Source organism: Embiotoca jacksoni, unplaced genomic scaffold (genome assembly GCF_022577435.1).
Source record: "Embiotoca jacksoni isolate LCO1_2020_lvr unplaced genomic scaffold, fEmbJac1.0.p SCAF_10, whole genome shotgun sequence".
NCBI lineage: Eukaryota > Metazoa > Chordata > Actinopteri > Embiotocidae > Embiotoca > Embiotoca jacksoni.
In genome coordinates this window covers 5,591,515-5,615,730 of record NW_027185230.1, presented here as the reverse complement: position 1 = coordinate 5,615,730, position 24,216 = coordinate 5,591,515, and the positions used below count along the sequence as shown (strand labels likewise).

The 24,216-nt window shown below is 40.7% G+C and overlaps 1 protein-coding gene across 1 annotated transcript in view; it reads right to left on the bottom strand.

Annotated features, from left to right (window-relative positions):
- grin3a (glutamate receptor, ionotropic, N-methyl-D-aspartate 3A) overlaps positions 1–22,693 on the bottom strand; it is a 45,203-nt gene extending 22,510 nt beyond the window's left edge. The window contains exons 1-2 of the mRNA XM_069162500.1: positions 21,286–22,693; positions 10,985–11,727 (exon numbers count right to left, since the gene is read on the bottom strand). Of these exons, the coding sequence (XP_069018601.1) occupies positions 10,985–11,727; positions 21,286–22,074 (1,532 nt within the window). The 5' untranslated portion in view covers positions 22,075–22,693. The remainder of the gene's footprint in view (positions 1–10,984; positions 11,728–21,285) is intronic.
- Positions 22,694–24,216: the final 1,523 nt, after the last annotated feature.

Sequence of the window (24,216 nt, the reverse complement as noted above, 5' to 3'; positions counted from 1 at the left end):
CTTTGTAAGGGAAGACTCTGTGTTGGTCTGACTTTTTGCCTCGACTCGGCATGCAAAGTCTACGCATACATGGTAATGTGATTGAGGTCATGTGACAACGGTCATGTGACAGAGGTCATTTGACAAACTTCAAAAGTGCCAGAGGGTTAAACTGGGGGATCAGACCCAGAAGACTGGAACTCAAATCTGCGAGAAAGTGACAAGGATTTATTTAAATAAATCTCACTCTAAGCATGTGTTTTTTCTTTAAACATAAATATATGTTTTTTTCATGCCTATAAGTAAGACAAAACTTGACACTGGACCATTTTCTTTCATGCATGAAAAGGGAGCAGACAGGAAACAGCAGGTGAAAGTCAGATATCTGCTACTCCAACCACATAATGAGAACTGAGCAGATCCCAGGCTACAACTGGGCTCGACCCTGATTGGCTGCAGTCTTTAATGAACTATTGAATTCTTCTAATCAGACCAGTTTGCAGTCATTGCACTGACACACCCACAGGACTGCTCTCTGTCTGCGCTGACTTTGGATGTTTTGGAACTCAGGTATGGTTTAAAAACAAGGACATCAGTTTGCATCACCCTTAATGTCTGAGAGAAGCAATGATGTTCATTGTGATGTCATTTCATAAACCCATCATTTTAATCTTTAGGTTTGTTCAGTAAAAAATCTGATTCTCACAGATATTTCCTGTTTGAAATAAACTTATAACATCCCAAGTTCAGGTCAGCTTTTATCAAAAGTTTAGTCTGCTTTAAATGAATACTTAGAAATACGCTTGGAGAAACTCAAATGACAAAACACTTTTGTCCAGCATACTGATGACTAGTCCAAGGACGTGTGTTTGTTGATGTATATCTGGTCTTTGCATGGTCACTTACTGTCAAACAGAACCTTGACTCCCTCTACATCTGGAGCTGCTACAGTACCTATGCTCTAAATAAAACATGACTCAACTTTTTATACAATGTGACATGATTCATTTCCAAAACGGAATGTTAAATGCTGCCATTTTGAAGCAGAGGAGTCTTGATGGTATTTTAAGCTGAAGAATGACGTCTGGGTGAATCACGTCTTGTGCACGGCAATGCTAACTCAGTGTCATGACCGCCTTGTGTTCTCGCCAAATGCATCACCTAAAAAGGTTTTGAGCATAATACAGTGTTTAACCACAAAGCAAAAGAATGAGCTGAATGAAAAGTGATGGGAGTGCACTTCAATTTTTGTCTCATATTAATTACAAAATATTCATCATCACTATTTCATGTTTTTAAGTAAGTATCAAAACATCTTGTTCATAAAAGCAAAATGAAGAACTAAGCAGATGCCGCTGCCTTTTTAGCAGCATTAAAGTGTGTGCCAAGAGTATTCCTCCTTGTTAAACCAATGCCTGCCTGAAGCAAGCAGACAGTCTTTTACTTACTTTGGTTCAGGGAATATAAACCTCAGAGGGGACATTTATCATATAGCATTTTCTATCTTTATGACTCATCTGGCTGGCATATCAGGGTACAGTCCTGTACTTTGACAGACATGCATCACTTTAAAATGATTCGCATTAAGTTCTGCCTGTTGGAAAAACAAGTATAAAATAACCTTGTAAAACCTGCAGGACTTTTGCTCAATACAATGAATCTGTGTTTCTAAATATCCAAAGGTTAAATAGAGATGTGCAATGGTTATAATTCCCTGTATTTCTGAATAAATATGATCTAAAACTGCATCAGATTTTCACACAAGTTCTAAAAAATTGATAGAGAAGACAACAAAAAAAAATAAACAAAAATAGTATCCTTGGTCATTTATTTCTGATATTTATTATTAAAATAATACAAAGTTACAGATCAGTGAGTAGCAAAATGATGTGAACCTAAAGGAGTCTCACAACATGTTTGTTGAAGTGTACGTGGTTTGAACGGAGGATATTTCTGAGAGCATCAGAAAAAGAGTTTGGACTCCACCAATCCATGGTCAGACAGATGGTTTTCAAATGCAAGAAATTCAAGACCATTGTTTTCAAAGGTAACAAAAACCAGACGTTCACGCCAAGAGCAAGGCAAATTCCTAAATCCTAAAATTCCTCTAAGTTGATGTGCATAACTGATTGACAGTTTAGTTGCAGTTATTGCTACACAAAGGGGTCACAGCTGGTAGTGACAGCAAAGGTTCACATGTTTTGTCACTCACAGAAAAGTAATATGCATCAAGTAAACGATTTTTGTCTCATTTGTTTGATAGGGTTCTCTTTAGCTACTTTTAGGAAAATCTAATGATGTTTTAGTTCATATTAATGCAATAATATAGAACATTCTTAAAAATCACAAACTTTCACCCACCACTCTACAGTGTTTATGAGAAGATCTAAAAATGAACTATCTCAGAGTTTGGTTTTTGATTTATTTTCTTCTGTTTTTTTGTTTGTTTTCTCCACTATAGCTCTCCTCTCTCCTGAAACATAATTATATGGAAAACACACTCATCACACGCAGGTGCAAATTCACCATCTGCACACTGATTTCAAACCACAAATTTATTTAAATGGACGACAGTTTGGTCACAGTATGATCTTCATCATGTTGTGAAATACATAATTAACGCTGTTGCACTGTTGTTTAATGCGTTGCACTGTTTAAACAACAGTTTATTTGTATATACTGTCACAAACCGGCTCAACGCTTGCGACAAAGAGGAGGGGAGACAAGACAGGTTGAAATGCCGATGGGGAGTTTTATTTTAAATTAACAAAGTTAATCTATAAAAGCAACATGTGGTGTAAAGATGAGTAGCATCAGTGGTGAATGTAATGCATGAATGGGTGAGAAATGTCTACGCGAGTGTTGAAGGTGAGAGATAAAGTCAACCGAACCAAACCAGGAGATGTGGAGCCGAGGAGAGAGAGAGAGAGACGAGAGAGAGACAATGAAACTAGGCTGGTATTTGTAGCACAGGTACAGTTCCACTAAACCAGAGGTTTTCTGATCATAAAAATAACAAAATTCTGCTAAACCTTGGCTTTCTCTACATGTTGCAGCAGTGGGCATGGGGATGCAGTACAAATTACACAGAGCTCCACAGACTTCCAGAGCAAAGGTGCAAGAAAGGGATTAAACCGCTTGTTTGTCAGCTATGACATAAGCTGGACATGTTCCTGCAGCTACCTCACAACCTGCAGTATCTCTAATGCAGCAGTCCTGGATGCCACGATATCAGAGTTGTGGGTAACATCACTGGCTTTGTCCTGCTCTACTGGATCTGGGGAAGGTTGCACTCTTGCAAACCCCAGCCAGACTTGTTATCCAAGAAAGTAGAACATTGCTAGACACATTGGTTGGGCCTCATCATTTTTTCTCTTCTAAATAACATCAAAAGTGAAACACCATTATGTATAAATATGAATATGAATAATAAAGCACTAGTCTTACCTCTGTCTTGTTTATAGATTCAATGTTTAAATGAAATTGCCGTTTTTTTCCTTAATATATTGACAATAACAGGAACAACAAGCTCTACATTGCAATTGTGATGCTTTCTCCGTGGATGTGAGGATGCTTACTTTTTTTTTGCTGAGGACGTGCTACATTTCTGCACAATATCAGCGAGCAGATCCTGTGCACAAAACCGCTTTAAAATGAGTCAGCGGCAATTATGTGCCAAAATGTAACACCTGTATGAACCTCAAAATCAGAAGCCCACTTTTCCCACCTACTGTCTGAAATAAAATTACCCACTGTTTTGAAAATGACTACAACATGGAGTAGTAAACCTTTCCCTGTTATCACTGTAAACTGTGAATGTCCAGTGCAACACAATACAATGAAAAGGTTTGATGTAAGAACAACAATGGGATGTGTTTTTGTATTTTTAAAAAAAATATATTTTTTTTACAGCCTAGCAGTCTATTATGGAGGTTAACATCTTGTGTGAAAGTAAAAATTCCATCTCCAGACATGCATTGATTTTAGTTTTCTTTATGTGAAATAGACTTGGCTATATCTCCTGAAAAATAGGCAATGCTTGCCTGACAATATAGAAAAACAAGAATCTACATGAGCAACCCAGAGTTTGTGCATGCCGCTGCTGTCTGGCGCTATGTACAGTCTACCCAAGTGTCCCTTTTTAGGTTATTTGCTCCCCGTAATGCTAGTTGATGTGCCTTGTAAGAATTCTCCCACAGGACCAAATGAATGAATGACAAAAAGGCATTTAGAGAGCTCAGCAAATGGAGTCAGACGGTAAATAGAAGAAACACGGATCTGAATGTGTTAGGGTGGGTCCAGAGCTTGATCTCTGCCTGATATTTCTTGGTTCAAAACGTGAGAAAGCAAATGGAGAGCGATATTGGAATTAAAGTAATAGTGAATAAATCTATTATACAGTCATTCCAAATATCCCGCGGTAACCGATTAACCCCATTTGGAATAAAGAATAATTAATCATCTGTATTCTCATAACGTAAAGCCAATCTTTCGACATTATTAGATTATTTTTGATTCATACATTATTTATGTCAGTGGATAAGTATTCAAAACATGCAGACCATTTTAGAGTTTGTGACATTTACATTTTCCACAGTAATACGATTTGGCAATTTTCCCTCAGAACCATTTTCAATTGGGAACTGAATAAATACAACTTCCATACAATCAGGCCATTTTATAGCAGCCACACGTTATAGCACGACTGGCTGATTAGTTGTCTATCCCTGGGGCAATTTTAGTGAATAATTCCCTGCCTACAGTCATGTGAAAAAATACGTACGTTCTGTGGAAATCATCGACTTTGTCAGCTACTTGAGCGAGGAAACACTCGATCCGCTTTGAAACAGTGCATTGATATACTCGAACAAATGACACACAAAATGTATATTTAAAGTTGTTTTCATACTTAAAATACAGAAAACAGTGAAAACAGATTTGTTACATAAAAAAAGAAAGTACACCACGACATTTATCACACCTTCAAATCCATAACATCACAATCAGGGGTTCCAGATTAGCTGCCAATAATCAGAACCTCCTCAAAGAGTGACAGGTGGAACATGTCTTATTTAAATCGAGTGTTTGGTGCCATTATGCTGAGATCTAAAGAGCTCTCTCGGGCCTTCAGAATAAAGGTTTGTGGATTACTATGAGTATGAGTCTGGCAATTTCAAAAAACTATCTCCAAATAACCATCTCCAAGGACCATAACCACAACAAGTAGAGCAAATCAACTATGTATAAATTAGGCATCAAAATGCATCTTGGATATTGAATATCGCATGTTCATTTTACCTTACTTAACTTTGTGTTTGTATTTTAAATTTCTCAGTTATCCATTACATCCATCCCTGTAGAGACCCTGACACCTGTTCTCGAATTTATTTCGTTTTACCTCGCCTGAAGGAAAACATCTGGGTAAGCGGCTGGCCAAATCTTAGAGTGGCTGTGATGTGGAGTCTGTTGTACAAAGTATTTCGGCCTTGATCTTTAATCTGTCTTTAAATTTTTTTGCGCCTCTTTAATTGTCTCAAAAAAAAATATTTGTAAAACAATTTTTCTTGTCTCCATAAATGTGCTTTTTCTCTGCCCTCATTATGCTTTTTTTTTTTTTTTTTAACCTATGTGTTATAATGCCATTCAAATATAATACAATATAACTTAACTGTGCAGCCCTTCAATGCTGTAAAGTCTGGACTTTTCACATCTTGCTAACTGTATTCAGGCCCTCTCTTGCGAGGTCACATCCTCTGAAATTAGTGCAGCATCCAGCCAGCGGTTTCTCCAGTGCCTCACATGCCATGATCCTCTATGATACTGCAGTTGTCTGATGACAAACACTTCTATACGTCAATGGCTTTTTCCCTTGGCGACTGGTTGATGGCTCGGCCAGGAGCTCTGCTGCAACCAAGTCCATAATGATCAGGCAACAGATTCCCAGGATGGTCTCAGTGTCCAACCTGAGAACAGCTGCAGTGTCTCGGTTGCTCATCTGTCACACGCTTTCTGGCTTCAACACTACTTCAACACCACTGTGCTGACAACTGCTCCCCCGTGGTCCACTCATTCAACAAGCGCCTCGTATGACGACTAAACAGAAATCTCTGCACGTGAGACGACAACAGGTTTAACACTTACAGGCCACTGGATGTGAATAGTGTGTAAGACAAGACACGGTTTTCCATGGGGGTCCGTTACCCCTAAAGGTTTGTAAGAGAAATCTTAGGCTCCATCTAAATAAAACAATATAATATATTAATAGGTTTTTGTTATAAAACGTCAAACTTTTGCTATGTTTATTCAGATTCAGATTCAGGTACCTTTATTTATCCAGGAAGGGCAACTTAGTTTTACAATCTATCTCGACAAATCGTGTCGTTCTGGAGTTACTGTCCTCAACGAGCAGCGGGTGCTGCCGTGAGCCCCTCCGCCGTCCCAAGGCACTCACAGGCGGTCAGTCTCACAGTAGCCTTGTGCAGGCGCAGTCAGAGCAGAGATGAGACCCACACTCTCCGCGTCCAGACTGCAAATGGATCGCGCGTGCGCAAAGCCGCTGCTGATTATTTTGAGAAGTGATGGCCTATTTCAATGGCAAAATAATAATAATAAAAAAAAAGTCAACAGAAGAAAGTTCATTTGTCGTATAATTCTACCAACCACACAGCATGACACGATGCTTGGGAGTAATTAATTGCACAGACATCGAATAAAAAAAGAAGCTAAATCCACTAATTACATTAAAGAAAGGTGAAATGTTGTGTGACTACTCTTTTGTGGACTTTGTTGTCTGATGTCAGATGATATGAACGTTCAAGCATATTAGTTCTTGTTTTAAAATGGAAAACTGGATGAAGTCTCCATGGCTTCATGAGAGTTAACTAGGTAGGAAAGGAAATCTGTGAGTAAAGGGAAAATATTACCTTTTAATCATTTTTAAAAGGGGACAATTTCTCCTTTGCTAACTGATCACAAAATGAAGACGTATGCAACCAGTAAGAGGTTGTACATAGACAGTGACATTTTCAGGAGTCAGATGCCAAAGAGCTGGTGCACTAGAGCCCTTGTGCACAACAAGCAAACACAAACATTCCGACTTTCCAGCTAAGAGCTTCATCTGAACAATGAAATATCACTTATCAGCCTAGAAACATTGTGACAGAGAACTATTTTAAAAATGGCAAATTTCACTTTCAAATCTTAAAATTGGTCTTTAATGGTGGCTAATGTTAATCTTCTTTAGCTCAAAGTCTTCTGATAAACCTGAGACCGGTTTAAATTAATTTCATGCACAACAGATTATTTAAATCCTTTAAAAGTTTATTATCACTAAATGAGGTATAACATTTTCTTAATTTATCATTAGCATTTAAGAAACCTCTTTTTTATGTGATGGTATGACTCAGAGACACAATCAGTATCCTACCAGCTTGAATAAGCTCTAACACCTTCATATGAAGTGTGGATTAAACATTGATGGATTAACGGTTTAAACAATCTTCCTCTGCTAGTTCAAGTGGCAGTAATATCAATGCAAAGTAGACAAAAACCGAATTAAAACAAAAGAGAAAACAACCAAGTCACAACACTGACGATTCCTGGATAACTAAAGTTTCACCACAGCCCAAAAGAAAGCCCATTTAGAAAGACCCCTGATGAACAGGCACCCCAGCTGCATTAGTAAGACAAGAGATGCTATTTCCAATGGAAACTAGTAGACTTCCAATCAACCCCAAGAACACTGAAGACAACCACCGGGGTATCAGTCAAAGCTCCTGAATGGAGGCATCTTGTGCAAAACCAAAAAAACACATTTAATTGCTGACCAACTGATTCTCCCAGTGGCAATAATGTTGGCAGAAACCATGGTTGATAAGGAAACAGAAGACACACTGTCCACTATCAAACAATACAGACAGATGTTGTACCATTGACATGTCCCTCAAAATTCTTGCCCTTGCACTGGGTAAAGTAGTGAGTTTACAACGAATCAGTGGATGTTAACGAGGAGGCTGGATCAGGCCTGGAACTAAACTTTGTGTGCTTTTTTAAAGGAGCACATGCACCCCAAGGATACACAGTTTGAAGACTTAATGAGGGTCGTGCATTAGGCATATCTCACAAATGTTTGGACTAAAATAAATGAGCTCAACTCCTCACACACACATGTTGAAAATTTAAAATAAGAAAGGTCCAAATGTGGGAGAGGAGATGTGAGGACGGCGATGTGAGCCATTTACACAGAGAGAGCATCGGTGCAAACTAAACATTGAGCTGAACACATACTAAAGTGACACTGAGACCAATGCAATACGTCACTAGGTGAGGAAAACTCTATGTTTGACTCAAACAAGTACAACCCTTCCTACAGGGCTACACATGCTACAAGATGACACACGCAGGGAAATTCTGGTTTGGGATAATATGCAGTCAAAAAACTTTTAACCTTTGGATTGACCTACTTGTGTAAAACAACTTTCTCAGCTTTGACCCAAATCAAAGCGGAGCAGAGTAACAGACTTAATGTGGAGAGCAGCCTGATGACAGCTACGGCCACCAACGCCTCCAGATCTGTCTAAACCTTTGAAAGAAAGATGAGTTCAGGGGTCTCATCAAAGGAAGAAATTAGTTAGTTCTTATTATGGACAAAGAATCCTTTTTGTTTGGTTGGGAATTCATTATTGTAACAATATTCACTTGGATTTAATGATGTTTAATAAAAACAGTTTGTGTGAATACATTTGGAACATAACGTGTTGTCCCAATAAACTGGCCCTTGGATATAGATACAGTACAAAAAAGATTCAAAATCACTGGCCCAACAAATCTTTCATGATAATAGCAATCAGTGAAGGCACACTTGACTCTTGGGGATGATTGATTTACTTCATGTTTTGCAAAAAACACGCCTACACCATGATTAATTAGGTCACGAGGTACCACCCCTTTGAACAGTGCACCTCGGATTATCCACCGTTGACTAAGCATAAGTGGAAACAGGAAGATAGTAAACAAAGAGTCATACAAGTAAAAAAAGATGCAGTTATCTTTGTGTATCTGACAACTAAACCACTCTGCCACCACAATCAGATTATTTCAAAACAAAAAGGTAAAGGAAAATCTAATACAATTGTGAGACTGCACATACAAATCTATGTCATACAATGTGCAACAATAGTTTATTGTAATAGATGATGATGACCCTGACTCAATTCATCTGCAATCTCTGTAACCTAGAGAGACATACGGAAATTGGAAAAAGAACAATAAATCAGTATCTATTAATCCCTGTAGCGTGAATGCGATCAGACAGCCCAAACAGTCCCGCAGCTTTACAAAAATGGAATTGGCAGAGAAAAAACGGAATAACAATTCTGGAAGGAAACTGCCTTTCTTTATCTTTTCTGGTGACATACAAACACACATCCTTGTATTTTCTCGAGCCTCCACCGCTGGTTATAGTACACCATAAACTGTATGTATACCTTCAAATTTCCCTGCACCAGGCGCATGGCTGACTTTTGCAAATCCCTCATGTGTGTAACAGCTTGGATTAAACCCAGTATCTCACATAGGGAACTAAACCTCGTCAGGAAAATCCTCTGCCTTCACAGGGTCAATGACAGGACTTCATCTTCTTTGTTCTGGCATATGTAAAACGCTGATAAATGAATCAACATGTTTTGTTTAAATAAACCAGAGAAATGTAAACACGGACTCCTCCAGCTCCTCCGAGCTCACCATGTTCTAATAATTATCTTCCTGAGACATTCGCTCTCTGCTGATTCAGGTGTTTAAGAAGGATCTTGGTAGGAAAGGTCGAACTCTACTTGTAATGCAGCGGTGTGTAATCACACAATGTGTATATCTCAGCAGTAGAGTGGGCGCAGCTGCAGATTACAGCGCTGCTGCTAAATACAATTCATGACATTTTGACATTTTACCACTCTGCTGCAGTTATTGAGTGTATAAAGTGTGTATTCTTGTATACTGCATGCATGTGCATTCGCAGGGCAAACGGCCTCACAGATGTGTGTGAATTATTTGTTTCTTTGGCAAATTCCACATTGACATCACAGCTGGACTGTGACCAAACATCTGCACAGCACAGTTAAAAGTGCAGATGTGATACTGGCGGTATGAAATACTGAATGATGGCTTTTGCGTGAAGACAATGCAGGTTTAATTCCCAACTATTTAAAGTGAGAGTTATGTTGTTGTTGTTTTTTAATTCATTACTACAGTGTTGAATAAATAAATTGTGTTTTCATGTTGTAACAAATTAACTATGCATTTTTGCTGACATTTATTTGATGTTTTAGATGTAGTACATTCAATGTAATGTGCCTAAGATGTCCTTGAGAGAGGACCATTATCCAACCTGTTCCAGTGGAGTTGCTCAGTGACCAGCAGATCAGACTGTGGTGGTGAATGTGTACAACTGCTTGAATGTGGTGAGTGCGAAACAATAGTTTGATTATCAGTAAAAAAAAAAAAAAAAAAAAAAAAAAAAAAAAACTACAATAATGTAACACTGGCAAAAATAAATTAAGACAATATTATTGCGATGGACTACACAACCCAAGTAGGTTTCCAGAAGGAGAAAGAAGAAATCAATTTTTTAACCACACAGAAGTGAATACAAAACAAATGAATCATGGTCCTAGTATTGCATTTGAATACCATATTAAAAGCTATGTAAAATAGTTAGCAGTGACCAAAGGTATGGATGATTTCTGTGTTTATATTGGCTAAATTACGCATAACAGCTCATTTAAACTTGCCCCCCTACTTAGCACTATTCTCATTGTTTGTATTGCCTCATCTTCACTTAAATGCGTCAGTCTTCTTGAAAGCAGTGCAGAAATGGTAGTAAACATCATAATGCTGAAACAATCCTGTTGTAGTGCTGAAGCATAATGGCTACAAGATTCATGGGACACAAGCTGAGAGTTTGAGATCCTTGCATTAAGAATAATCACTTTTGTGTCAGCGTAATTCCTACCTTGCCAAGTATTCCCCCGAACTGCCGTTTCTCTGCTGTACATCCATACAGTTGGTAGTCCCAGGTATGAGTGCCAAAGCAGGATTCTCCTGGGCCGCACTGCCCACCGCACGCGCCACCAGCCCCAATGAGTCGTGGACGTAGTGATCCAGAGAAGGGGATCCCATGACCCCGTGGGCCAGCAGCCCCAGGGGCAGCCCATCTGTTCTCAGCTCTGCCACGTTCTGGCTGTCCCCCAACACCCAGTGAAAGTCTGGGAGCGTCATCCGAGAGGCCAGCGTCCACAATCGGCGCACCTCGCGGATGTCGCACCCAAACGTCACCACTCCCGTAGTGGATGAAGGTTCTCTCAGGGCCTCCAGCTGCCGCATGAGAACTTGCTGCTGGTCTGATTTAGAGGCAGAGGTGGATGAAGAAGATGAAGGAGCGGAGGGTAAATAGAGTAATGAGGACAGCGACGATGATGCCTCTGCTCCCATGGGGATACCTGATGCCACTGCTGAGGATGATAATGAAGATAAAGACAGTGGTGACGAGGCTGAGGGGGTAGTTGTCAGGTTGACAAGCGTGCCCAAGTGGAAGCGAGTGTTGTTCTTGATGAGGAGGAGGAAGTCATTAATATTCCATTCCTGGCAGAGAACAACGCTGATGTCCCACCAGCCATTCATCATCAGAAGGGAGTAGAGGAGGTGGGATGGTGGGTCCTCCACACTCCGCATTGCCATTTGGAAATGGAGACGATTCTGGGAGGAGTTTGCAAAAGAAGAAAAAGAGGTGGAAGGTTAAAATTCAAAGTAAAAGAAAGCAAAGAAAACAAGGTGATTTGGAAGAGGGTGCATTTAAAAAGAAAATAATGAGTGAGAGAGGGTGTGGAAGATTTGAGGTATTGACAACATGGATGGGGGACATTAGGTGCAGATAAGATAGAGGGGATGGACAGATATTCAAATATACATAAGGAAAGGGAGGGAATAAAGATGTAAGGGTGATAGGAAAAAAAAAGAGACAAAACATTACATGATGGGGTTTGGAGTGAAGGATATCATGAGAAAGAGTAATATAAGGACAATGTAGACATGTTGGAAGTGGGGTGCAAAAAAAAAAAAAAAAAAAAAGACAGGTGGGAAAAGTAATACGAATATAAAGATGAGGCAGCAGGACAGTGAGATGTAGTTGAGGAAAGGGGGGGGGGAAGGAAAGAAAGAAAGAGTTAAAGGTTTATCAATCCAAGAGAATATTACTTTCAATCTTAGAACTCAGTTTGTTCCTTGAGAACATATACAGTTCGCTGGGTATAATGGATTTCAACCTCCACTTACCTGCTCCCATGAATATCATTATTCACATCATAAGAAATACATCTATTTGTATGTGTAGTCGCTTTTCAATTCTTAAAACTTAAAGACATACTACTGGGATCCAATTCAAAAAGGTATTTTATATCCTCAGGTCCATGTAACTTAAACTACACCTGTGATTTGTGATTCTAAATTAGATTGATAAGGCCTGGACATAGCAATAAGTTAGGCATGGCACCAGTGTGATATTTCCACTTAAACCTGGAATGATAACAGTGTGGGGTTTCGTAGAGTCTCGGCAGTTGACTATTTAGTCAACTCAAGAAAGCTCAAGAAAGAAGCATTAATTTGCTTTATTTTAAAATATCCAAATGTCGGTTCAGATGTACATGAATGTGTCAGTAGTTTCTTCTGGTCTGAGTATACACCACATCAATAAACAGGATCTTGTCATGCATGTTTGTATTGTGCTGAGTGTTTGAGAAGGAATTGCCTCAAAGATTGGGGGAAAGGGCCTCTCGACAAAGTTTTAAACGGCCTATACCATCTTCAGAGTGGGACAAGAATATATTCTATGAAGATTACAAGTATTAGCCTGTTGTTTTTTCCAATCCAAACAGTACGTTCTAAGATTGATGTCCTACTTTTCAAGCCAGAGTTGGTTTCACTTATCTGTTAAATTATCTTATAAAGCCTCTAAATTTGCATGAGACTGTGAATTCAACAGTGAAAAGTCCATCAAATTTATATATATAGTTTTTTTACAATATATATATGTCATTATCTACACGTAATTATTCCAGTTATGTATGAAGTTGCATAATGAAGATAAAAAAAAGCTAAAGCCATTTTGTGGCTGATGTGCAGAAGCTCAACAGCTGACCTGAAATGCAGCTTTTCTGAATGCACCATCAGAGAGAGTATTAGATTAAGTAAAACATAAATAATGTAGCTATAATCAGTGTTTTTATATTGACAGTGGATGAAATGATGCTATTGTGATAAACCTACAACAGATGTTTTCTCTTCTCTCACCAACCGGTCGAGGCAGTCACCCGCACGCCTCTATCTGTGGGACTGTTTGGCTCTATCTAAAGTTTCGTCCAGTTAAAAGGGAGTTTTTCCTCCCCACTGTCATTGAGGTTATCTCTATCATAGTGTAAGGTCCTAACCTGACTGTGAAAGTAAAGTTGATTCATATAGCACCTCTCACAGATATAAAATCACTAAGTGCTTTACATCAATAAAGCAGAAATGACAACAAACAGCACAAGGCTGAGCAGCTAAAATCATAGCAACAACAAACAAATGAGGACACAGACATAAAAACAAGTACAGAAACTCCAACCACATGACAATAAATGGGCAATGAAGGATAACATATGAAATGGAACAGCTATTTAAACTGGCTAACGAAAAGCCTATCTGAATTAAAGTGTTTTGAGTAGTTTAATAAAGATGTCACTGGAGTCTAAAGATCGCAAAGTCATGGGGACAGCATTTTAATAAACAGCTTTAAAAGCTCGGCCAGGTTTTAACGTGGGTTTGAGGGACAGCCAGTCATTTTGGTTTAGCAGACCTAAGAGCCTGATTGGCCGTGTAATAAAAATTGCCGTGATGTGATATCTGTCTAGTTAAAAGGCTGCATGCTGTACAGTTTGGAAAGAAGTTTGATCCAAACAGGTAAGAAGAGAGTTCTAATAATCTAAATAAAAGCAGGAATAAACATCTCCATCTCAACCTTGTTTAACATAGATCCTAATTCAGCAATGACAGACACGATTATCAAATGACAGGGATCTGTCGAAGGTGACACCGACATTTGGACTTATCAGCCAACTCAACAGCTTCTATCAGCTCAATGGACCTGTTTTGTTGTCATTTAGCTCTTTGTTGTGGTTCCATGGCTCACAGGTTTCAATAAATAACAGTGATAAACTCGGAGTACATTACCAAGCAGTTGACAAAGTTACTTTAGTGATTAGCTGCTGATGGAGCATTTAGTTGAGCAAAATATCTCTTTCGCTTGTTTCAGAAGAACACATCAGAGCTAAAGGAGAGTGGATCTCATACTTATTTATCAGGTGTACAAAAACAATACTGAAAAACAATAAACAAGCAACTTCACCATATTGATCCCAAAAGGTGAAGGTGTCAATATATGTTGTATTTAAGCCTATTTTGCACCGTTTCCAAGTCACATACCTCGTTAATGAGGTGTTAAGCATTCAATTCCATAGTGTAGTATGATAATCAGAAATCACTGATTCTCTGTAAATTCAGACATAAACTTTGTTAGGTAATATAAATAATTACAGTAATGTCAAATATGGATAGTTTGCAGGTAACAACTCAAGCGGTCCAATACCTCTCTCAGTGCCGTTCAAATAATAAAATAACTACACATAAAGCACCCTGTAGCTGCAGGATTACAATAAGCCATCAGATCAGAGCAGATATGTTTCAAAGTTGACTCAGTCATCCTTGTCATACTTTAGATAAAATTAAATAGGCCAGATCAGGGCTGCATGAGCTAGCAGATCTGCTTAAGTGTACCTTAGCATAATGTACCCGGCACACAACATACCATTATTGCATGCAAAGTCATGCACTTGTTTGCACGCACACGCAGAACTACACACTTAAAAGGCTCTGAGCAACTCAATTTAATTTACTTTACAACTTTTACACAAGCTTTGCACTAAAAGTCTATTAACTTAATTTATTGGTTAATTTAATTTATCCCATTAATAACACTGCCCAATAGGCATGCAAATAAGACATTAATCTTCTGTTTAGTGCATATACATGAATGGATTATTGATGTGACAAAGGCACATACAAAAGTGATGCTATATGTTGTATTTCAGAGTTAGAGGTCCTATATGGGAATATATATATATATATATATCCTATGAGGGAAGATAATGGCAACGCGGTCCACAGGACATCAGACTCTCACCTCCTCTCATCCCCGAGGAGGATTGGAGGATTTATTCTCAACTGCAGCACTTCTGCACTGTGATCTCCATAAATCTGTAACCCTCTCTTTGTTCCTCGTGTTAAAAAAAAAAAAAAAAAAAGAGGACAAATTTGATAGGAAGTGTGGCTGTCTGCTCTCTTACATAAACACAGAGATCTGCTGCTTTCGAATAACCGGGAAATCCCAGCTCTGTTGTCACTGCGCTCTCTTTCATCACTCTTCTCTCTTCTGAAATCGCTTTTTCTCCTGTGATTTTCACAGCCAAAATAGATTTGCTTTGACTTGTGCAAAGAATTTTGCAACCCTTGCTGTATGGTGAAACTGTAGGGACAGACATAATCCCGAGCCAGTGGACAAATCAAGTATAGTCGTTATGACTTGGTTATTGATTTTTCTTTGATTAGAAAATGAGTTTTTTGTTGTTGTGTGGATTACAGAAGTTTTCTTTCTTGAACACTATCCAGAGCCATATCTTGCAGATACTGCCTGTCCTGAGGGGGTCTCACTATTGCTCTTTTCACAGCGAGGAATCCTCACAGATCCCTGTACTCGATCAAGACCTTCCCCTGGTTCTTAGCCTTTCATCCTACACACCTCCTTGTTTTACTGCCATCGCTATTTATGAAGGGACAGTGAGGAACTCCTCTGACGCTGCGCGTAGTCAGCAAAGCACAATCATTCACCTGTGAATCCTGGAAGCTGAGGACATAATTACACCAATAACTTAATCATAGTAATTTACAAATTATTTTATCATTATGGGGACATGGACCATGCTGACTCGCAAGGGGGACATCGTCGGGCAAGGCGCCGGGGGTGGATGAGATCCCCTCTGAGATGCTGAAGGCGCTGGACATTGCTGGGCTGTCTTGGCTGACACGCCTCTTCAATGTCGCATGGGGGTCGGGAACAGTCTGGCAGACCGGGGGGGGGGGGGGGGGGGGGGGGGTGTCGCGTTCGGGGGTCTCCGGATCGCATCTCTGCTGTTTGCAGATGATGTGGTCCTGTTGGCCTCTTCGGACCTCAAGCATTCACTGGGGCAGTTTGCAGCCAAGTGTGAAGCGGCAGGAATGAGGGTTAGGGAGTGAGGGAAGGATAGAGTGGAGGATCGACCGCTGCACCGTACCGTGCTGGTGAAAAGGGAGCTGAGCCGGAAGGCTGATCGGATCAGGATCCTCCTGGGCGCCTCCCTCTGGAGGTTTTCTGGCCACGCCCAACTGGCAGGAGACCCCGGGGAAGCCCCAGAACACGCTGGAGGGATTATATCTCCCGGCTGGCCTGGGAACACCTCGGGATCCCCCAGCATGAGCTTGAAAATGTTGAGGGGGAGGGAAGTCTGGGTCAGCTTGCTTGGCCTGCCGCCACCGCGACCCAACCCCAGATAAGCGGAAGGTGATGGATGGATTTATCATTATGTATAAAAATAAGTGTTATTTCTTTTTTCTCTAAGGGCTGACTAAATAACATCTCTGAGCTAATACTATCATACTAAACTCATCGTCAGCTGTGAAAAGTCAAACAAAAATCAGTGTAAACTATTTTCAAGATGTATTTTCATTCTCAACTGTCTGGCGTGCTCAGACATCTGGTATGTTAAGCAGGTCATATCTACGTTTTGTAAAACACAGAGACAATTAACAATGAAAACTTACTTTAACTACCTTTTAAAATACAACAGTACATGTTAAATTGCAGCAAAACGAGTTGAAGTACCTATCACTACCCCATATGTCATGTGTCATACGATTGTTGTTTTTTCTAGTGTGGGTTGTCAGTAATTTGGAGTTCACCAATAAAGAGCTTAATCTAAGTCAGACAAATTCTGCTTTGTGGCATTCTCTATGACCCAGTTATGAAGCAGTGTTTGTACCTGTGACGGAGTTGTTTCAAAATATTTTCACTTTGCTTACTCACTTTTACGCACGCTGCAAAACAGATTGCTTTCTCATACTCTGATGAAAACCTGTGCAGACAGCTACACTGTATACACCATCAGTTAGACCAATGCCGGGGTTAATTTAATCAATACAAACTAAGACAACTAGTAAATATGTTCATGTTTGACCACCTTATAAAATGTGCTTATCTTAAACTCAGTAACACATGGACCATCTAAAGGAAATTGTAAGGTGCGTAAACCCTTATTTGGACAAACACCTTTTTTTTCTGTTTGGGGGATCTTTATGTGGAATAATATACCGACAACAAATACCTACAGAACTCCAACTTGATCCGGATTTGGATCATTTCAAATTCAAACTGAAACAGCTTTTTAAGGGGGATCAGTAATGGAGTCATGAACGATCTGTTGCTCTTGTTTAATGGTGCGTTTCTCTATTAATTTGTGTTGTATTGTTATGTCTGTATTTTCCTTTCGGGTTTTGTGTCTCGTGTTTTGAATACTTATTGTTGAGATTCATGTATTTTAAATGCCCATCTAGGGACAGGCACTGCAAATTAGCCTAGGCTATAAATGCATTGTGTGGCATTGGTTTAAACTAAATAATTGTCCTTAAACAAATAAACATTGATTTGAAATACAACACTACACTTATTACTTCTCTACTAATCATATTGACTCAACACCTCATGACTACAAAGGCAGAACAGGTTTTTCCAAAGCTTATTGCATAGTTTTGTGTGTCAGATTAAACTCTTTGTATACCTTATGTCTCTAACTATGATAACATTACCCATCTACATGTTTTAAATATAGTTTTATACATATACCCTGTGATACAATGTGAATATCTGCAACACATGTAATGTAAAGAGCACACATTTGTTCATAATTGGATTAAGTAGCAACAGATATTTGCATATTTGCTTGAAGCTGTTGGTGCAGATGCTGTATCCTAATTTTAAACAAGCTCCAGTGTTGTGCGCCAGCATGGGATAGATTTCCCCTATAAAAAGTAAGTCTTCATATAAGAGACGACTGGTCTTTCCCAGAGAGTTTCTCTGTTGCTGGTCTTTTATATGCTAAATTCTCAACTCTGGGCGGCTATCAAAATCCCCTCACCACCAACTCCCAACCCAGTTCCTTTACTCAGAGGTCACTTCATCCTTTGCTCCATAAGCTCCATATTCTAATGCAGCCTCATCACTTTGACACTTACATAACAAACTGTGGGCACATCACATTATCAAAGGTTTCCAGATGATTCGCTGTGAGCAGTGAACTTTGCCTAACCTGGGCTCTAAACTTTGGTGGGACAAAAGAGGTCAGAGGTCAACCAAATACCAAAAAATAACTAGTCATGAGAACCTCTTTACATTGGAAAAGTTTCCAAATTTTTTCAACCCTGTTTGGAGAAATTGTTGTCAGCCTTCAGTTGGGATTTGCTAGTGAAACTACATTGAGTGAGAGGGGAGTTTCTCCTTAAGTCTCACATGAGCACTGCACTCGCTGTATGGCTGTTGATTTCCTAGTCAGTTTTTCCGCCTGTTCATCCAGCCATCAATCCATCTCCCCTGCATCAATCATTCTGTATCTGTTGGTTTGTCTGCTTTATCTATACCCGTTATTTCACATATGGGAACCAGTTTTAACTTTAAACACCTGCCTACTTTTTACAGAGAAATGCTTCCTTGTGCACAGAGCAGGAAATGAGATATTACCCAAGAAACACACACACACACACACACACACACACACACACACACACACACTGTCTCTCACACACACAGCACTATAGCCCAGTAGGTGGCAAGTGTCCTAGAACCCTTCAGTCCAACTAACGGGCTTGGATGTGTGTGTGTGTCTGTGTGTGTTTGAGTGTTGGGAAAAAAAACAATGATGCTCAAAAACACACAGGTCAAAACACACACACACACACACACACACACACACACACACACACACACACACACACACACACACACACACACACACACACATTCTGTTTAGTCTGCACTCATTCATATGCAATAACCGGCCTGTTAGTACCACCCGTTTAAAGAGTTTTGCAGTGTATCGTTATACTAAATGATTTTGTGATACGTGTTGGTGTGTATACTTTTTCTTGAGAGACATTTGTACCTGAACACACACATAAATGCACACACTTAGCAAGTGTTTTGTCGACATGATTATTGATGAACGACGGTTCATCGCACCCATGAATTTAGAGTGTTTACACTTTTAATAAATCTTCTCTCGCTCTCATAATCTGAAAACTCTGCCAATAATCTGCAATTAGTGTATTTGGTACAAAAGACTTGTTTCAAACAGTCAAAGTGTATTTCCATTTCATAACAGAAACTAAATAGTTGCAGTGGCCTTACCTTAACTGTAAATCCCGAATAGCGAAGATATTATTTGTTTTTGAAGTCATTGACAACAACCTATATTGCGTTTAAATGTTGTTTATATGTGCTGTAGGATTTTGATGTCTACAAACATCTAATCTACAAGTATTCACAGCTTGTGTACCTCCCAAAAGTAGTTTAAAAACTGGTTTATATTTAAAGATGGGAGGCAGTAAATTAAACATTTGACTTATATTTTCAGGAGATGGAGCATTTCTACACCAGCAGCTGGCACAGCAACAGAGCAGCAGGTGTCCCAATTTGTGGAAATGGTGATGCTTACTCTCACAGAAGTATTAGCCCCTGGTTTAAAGAAATCATAATAGATACTGGCAATATATGGCAGACTGCAATACGTTTAGTGATACAATGATGTTTTCCTGCCAAGTGGTATTGTACAGAAAAGGAAGTGTCTACAAGGAACTGGCAATGTTTTAATTAAATCATGTAAGGTGAAGAAAAGTTTTAACCTTATTTGCAGTGAAATGCCTTCAGGATATTTTTGTGTGGTTTATTCTGTGCAGCATTCGCTCAGCATTCACCTCTGGAATTGGCCAGGTGACAGAATCCAGCTGATAGTAGCTCTGCATGAGTGGGTTTGACTTGTATGCCACAGGCCTAATAGTAGGCCAGTGTAGTCAGGGATTTGACTTGAGATTGATGGCACTGCTCACTCATAGGCTACTTAGAGCCTGCTGACACGCATCTCAGCATGGAAGGTCATTATCAAATGTGTCAGATAGATAAAGTGTTAGCTTGTGTGTGTGTGTGTGTGTGTGTGTGTGTGTGTGTGTGTGTGTGTGTGTGTGTGTGTGTGTGTGTGTGTGTGTGTGTGTGCGCGTGTGTGCGGGCGTGTGTGGTGGAGTTCATCCCCATCGTGCAGGCTGTGAGATGTTAAAGTATAGCTCCTTGCTGATTTACTGTATAAGAAAGTGTTTTGAATACACCATATTCTGCTGCCTTTCTCCATGGTGCTGAACTTGTGCTTTATGCAGACACATTAGGGTGCTGAATATCAACAAAGCATTTGTTTTTGCATATATACCTCAGGGCATGTGCTGCTGGGTGAACATAGTCGTCAGTCAAACTAAGAAGAAAAACAAAATCCGTCTCTTTCTTTTTCTTTTGTGCACAGACACCCAGTGCAGGCAGTGCATTTCAGCACCATGGACAGAGCCTGCTTGTCTTCTCCTCCCCATGCTCCTTTATTTATTTATTTATTTATTTTTACTCTGAAGCAATTTGAAGCTTTTTCTCACACTTCCCAATTTGATGCTGTGTGTCCAAATCGAGAACACCAGCTTGTGTCGCAAATTGTGTCGCCACTTAAGCTTAATTTGAGCCGTTTAACCAAGACGGATGCAATCAATACAAGAAAAGAAAGTTCATGTTCTACGTCTGGAAGGATGTGCACACAGTAGAAGAACGAGAGGATCACCACCACTATCACCACACTCCAGCCTCTGCCTGAAATATTGGCCCCTTACAACACTTAAAATAGGCCCTTTAAGTCACACATTAACTGAATTGAAATACATGCACTGCCTGTCTTCGTGGAGGATTTTGTATGACGCATGATGTAAATATGTCGCAGGTAATCAGGGTTTTCCTTCACCATCTGTTACACCTGTGCAGACACTGCAGTTGGATGACGGAGTGAAGAAATCAACAGTTAACAACAGTTCAGATCAAGCATTTTTTTTTTTTACCTGACTGTGGCGCGAGAACTCCTTCTGCACAACGCTGACTACTGGCACCTGAAGCGCAAGTGAGACGAATTCCAACTTGACGAACTCGTCCCGGTTCCGTGGGAAGGCGATCATGGCAGAAACCCCCTGCACGACCACCGTGTGACACACGCTCTCCACGAAGGAAAGCGGGTCCTCGTTCTCGGGGATGCCTGTGGAGGAGAAGGAGAACGCGGGCAGCTCGCCGAGCGCAGATCCAACTGCCATGACGAGCTCCAGAGATAAATTGTAGGGTAGCAATCCGGCCCTGTTCAGAGCCTCGACCGCGAGCATGACCGAGTCTCGGGGTGCGAAGACGCGGTTCTCCTTCGAGTTGTTCTCCTCCCGTTGCCGTGCTTGACTTTTACTCCTGTTCGCACCCCGCTGACTGTTAACGGTGACTCGCGTCCTGAGGCTTCCGTATGCAGGTGCGCTGGCACTTGTTTTAACCTGCTTTTCCAACTCCAGCTGCTGCCCCCCTGTCACAGCTCCGTCGGCGTCCCAGTCCTCATTGACAGCAGTTTCGGAGAGCATGCGAGGCTGAACGTTCAGAGCCCCTACCCGAACCGTGTGGCCGATTCGTTTCAGCACCTGGCACGGCTGCGGGTGCGAGCGGGCGCATGGCGGGAGAAAGACGAGAGCGCACAGGAGTAAACATATTGGTGGCGAAACACCGGTGCCTGCTCGAGCCGCCGGGCCATTCACCATCATCGTCACCACCGACTTCATCATCCCCGCTCCACAATTGCACCGGATGCCCCGTCCAACCATACAACGGCCGAGCACCGGGGCCGCTCCGTTGGTCCCTCTCCTGCCCCCGCGCCTGTGGCCCTGGTGTGCCGCTCAGACCAGCTGCAGCCCCCGCTCCGGCTCCGGCTCCTGCTCCAGCTCCTGCTCCTGCTCCTGCTCCTGCTCCAGCTCCTGCTCCTGCTCCAGCTCGCGGTAAAGTTGTGCGTTTCTCCTCGGACACAGACAACAGGCTGCTGAGGCGCGAGGTTAGGCACGAGCCGCGCACAAGCAAAAAAATGATCCCCAAAAGTGCTGTTTTTCATCTCAAAAGATTTTCATCATTCAAGCCTTTTATTATTAAACAGATTGTGGAATCAGACGGTCAAATTCCCACATATTCCAAAGGCAGAAAAAATATGGAGCAGTGTGTGTAGGCAAGCCCAGAGGAGGAAATGTCGAGAGAGAGAAAAAAAAAAAAAGGTTAATGCGCTTCAAACGCATTCCAAAACAGTGACATCCACCGCTGAGAAAATCTGATGGCTTAATGACTTCGACGGAAAATCATCCCATTATCATCCACAGCGGAGGGGCTAGGACAGCTGTACTTCTTCCCGGTACTGGAGATAAAAAAAAATAAATAAAAAAAATGTTTTTACCCTTGTTAAACACACAAATAGGGGCTTTCCAGAGCGCACGCGCTGCTTGGATCGAGTCAACCTCTGTACTCACACTTGTACTGGCGAGACCTCCGGCACGAGAGCGCGGTCTTTCTGCGCACGTTCCAGGGAGATTTAACCCCGTCATTACTTTACACCCAAAACTCCCACCTTTTTTTCCCCAGAGGCGTGGGTTGCAAAAGAATAAGTTGCATCACGCAAAATCAACAAAGTCACAAGAAAATCAACAAACGCATGGGTTAAAAAAAAAAACAACAACAACATCCTATTTAAGAAGTCAACACTCTCCACAAACACGGTGCTCTGCTCATCTGTAGGTTCTAGGTATTATAACTACTTGTACGCCTCATCCAAACACATAAAACAATAAAATAAATGCAACACATGGATTCGATGCTAAATCAAAGGATTTGTGAGGTTTTACTGTACACAGGATCTGTGTTGTGAATAGCCCAGTCTGTGAGCGCATGCACGTGCTCAGCCAATTTAAACAAGGCCAGACAGCTACGTGCTCCTAATAAGATTGTTTTATTTAATCATAGTTAAAGACACCAGATAATACTATTAACAGCTGCTGAAGGGGCGAAAGATGAGCCTCCTGTCTCTGTGGTAACCCACAGATCAGAGGTCACCATGGACCCAATCAGCAGCCTCTGTGTAAATAGGACCCAGATTAATGATTGGTTAATGGTCTGATCTAGATTAATGATTGGCTAATGGTCAGACTTGAAATGAGAGGCACTTCTACCTGGATATTGGACAAATCTATGACCCTGATCGATCCATACCGGCTGACCTCAAAGGATGGGAAGAAAAGAGAGACAGAGAGAGAGAGAGAGAGAGAGTCAGGGAGGAGAGATTTTGAAAGGAGGGGAGGAGGAGGAGAGGGAAGCAGAGGCTCTGGTGAGGGAAGAGGGGCATAGGAGAGAAAAATGAATTCGATTGGGGTCATGGGAGGGGAGGGGGAAAAGATGGAGAGCAAGGAAAGGGAATAGGGAGGGAGAGAGAAGGGATAAGGAGTGGAGAAGTGACTACTCTAAGGACAGGAGGAGGAGGAGGAGGAGGAGAGAGAGGAAGGGAACAGGTAAATGGAAACAGAATGGAAAGAGATGCTGCAGCATCTTTCAGCGTATTGCAATTACAAGAGAATGATATTTTATTAAAGACGATGACACAAAAACAGAAAACTGCATTGAGAGATATATTCAAGGTGAGATTTCAAAATGTGTTGAAGAGTCATCAATGATTTACCACTGATAAAAAAAAAAAAGGTTTTTTTTTTTTTTGTTTTTTTTTTGCTTTGTTTCTTGTTATTACATTACGCACTACGTGTTGGAGCGGGACACCAGGCTGCCATTTGCTGCTAAGGGCTGTCACAAAGACTTCAGAGTCAGAGTGTTAATTCTAACTCCAGGTCTTGATGAAAAAAGACAGTTCAATCGCACAAAGGCTGAAGATTACATCGGCCATTTAGCTCAGTGGAGGAATTTCCTACTTTCAGCACACT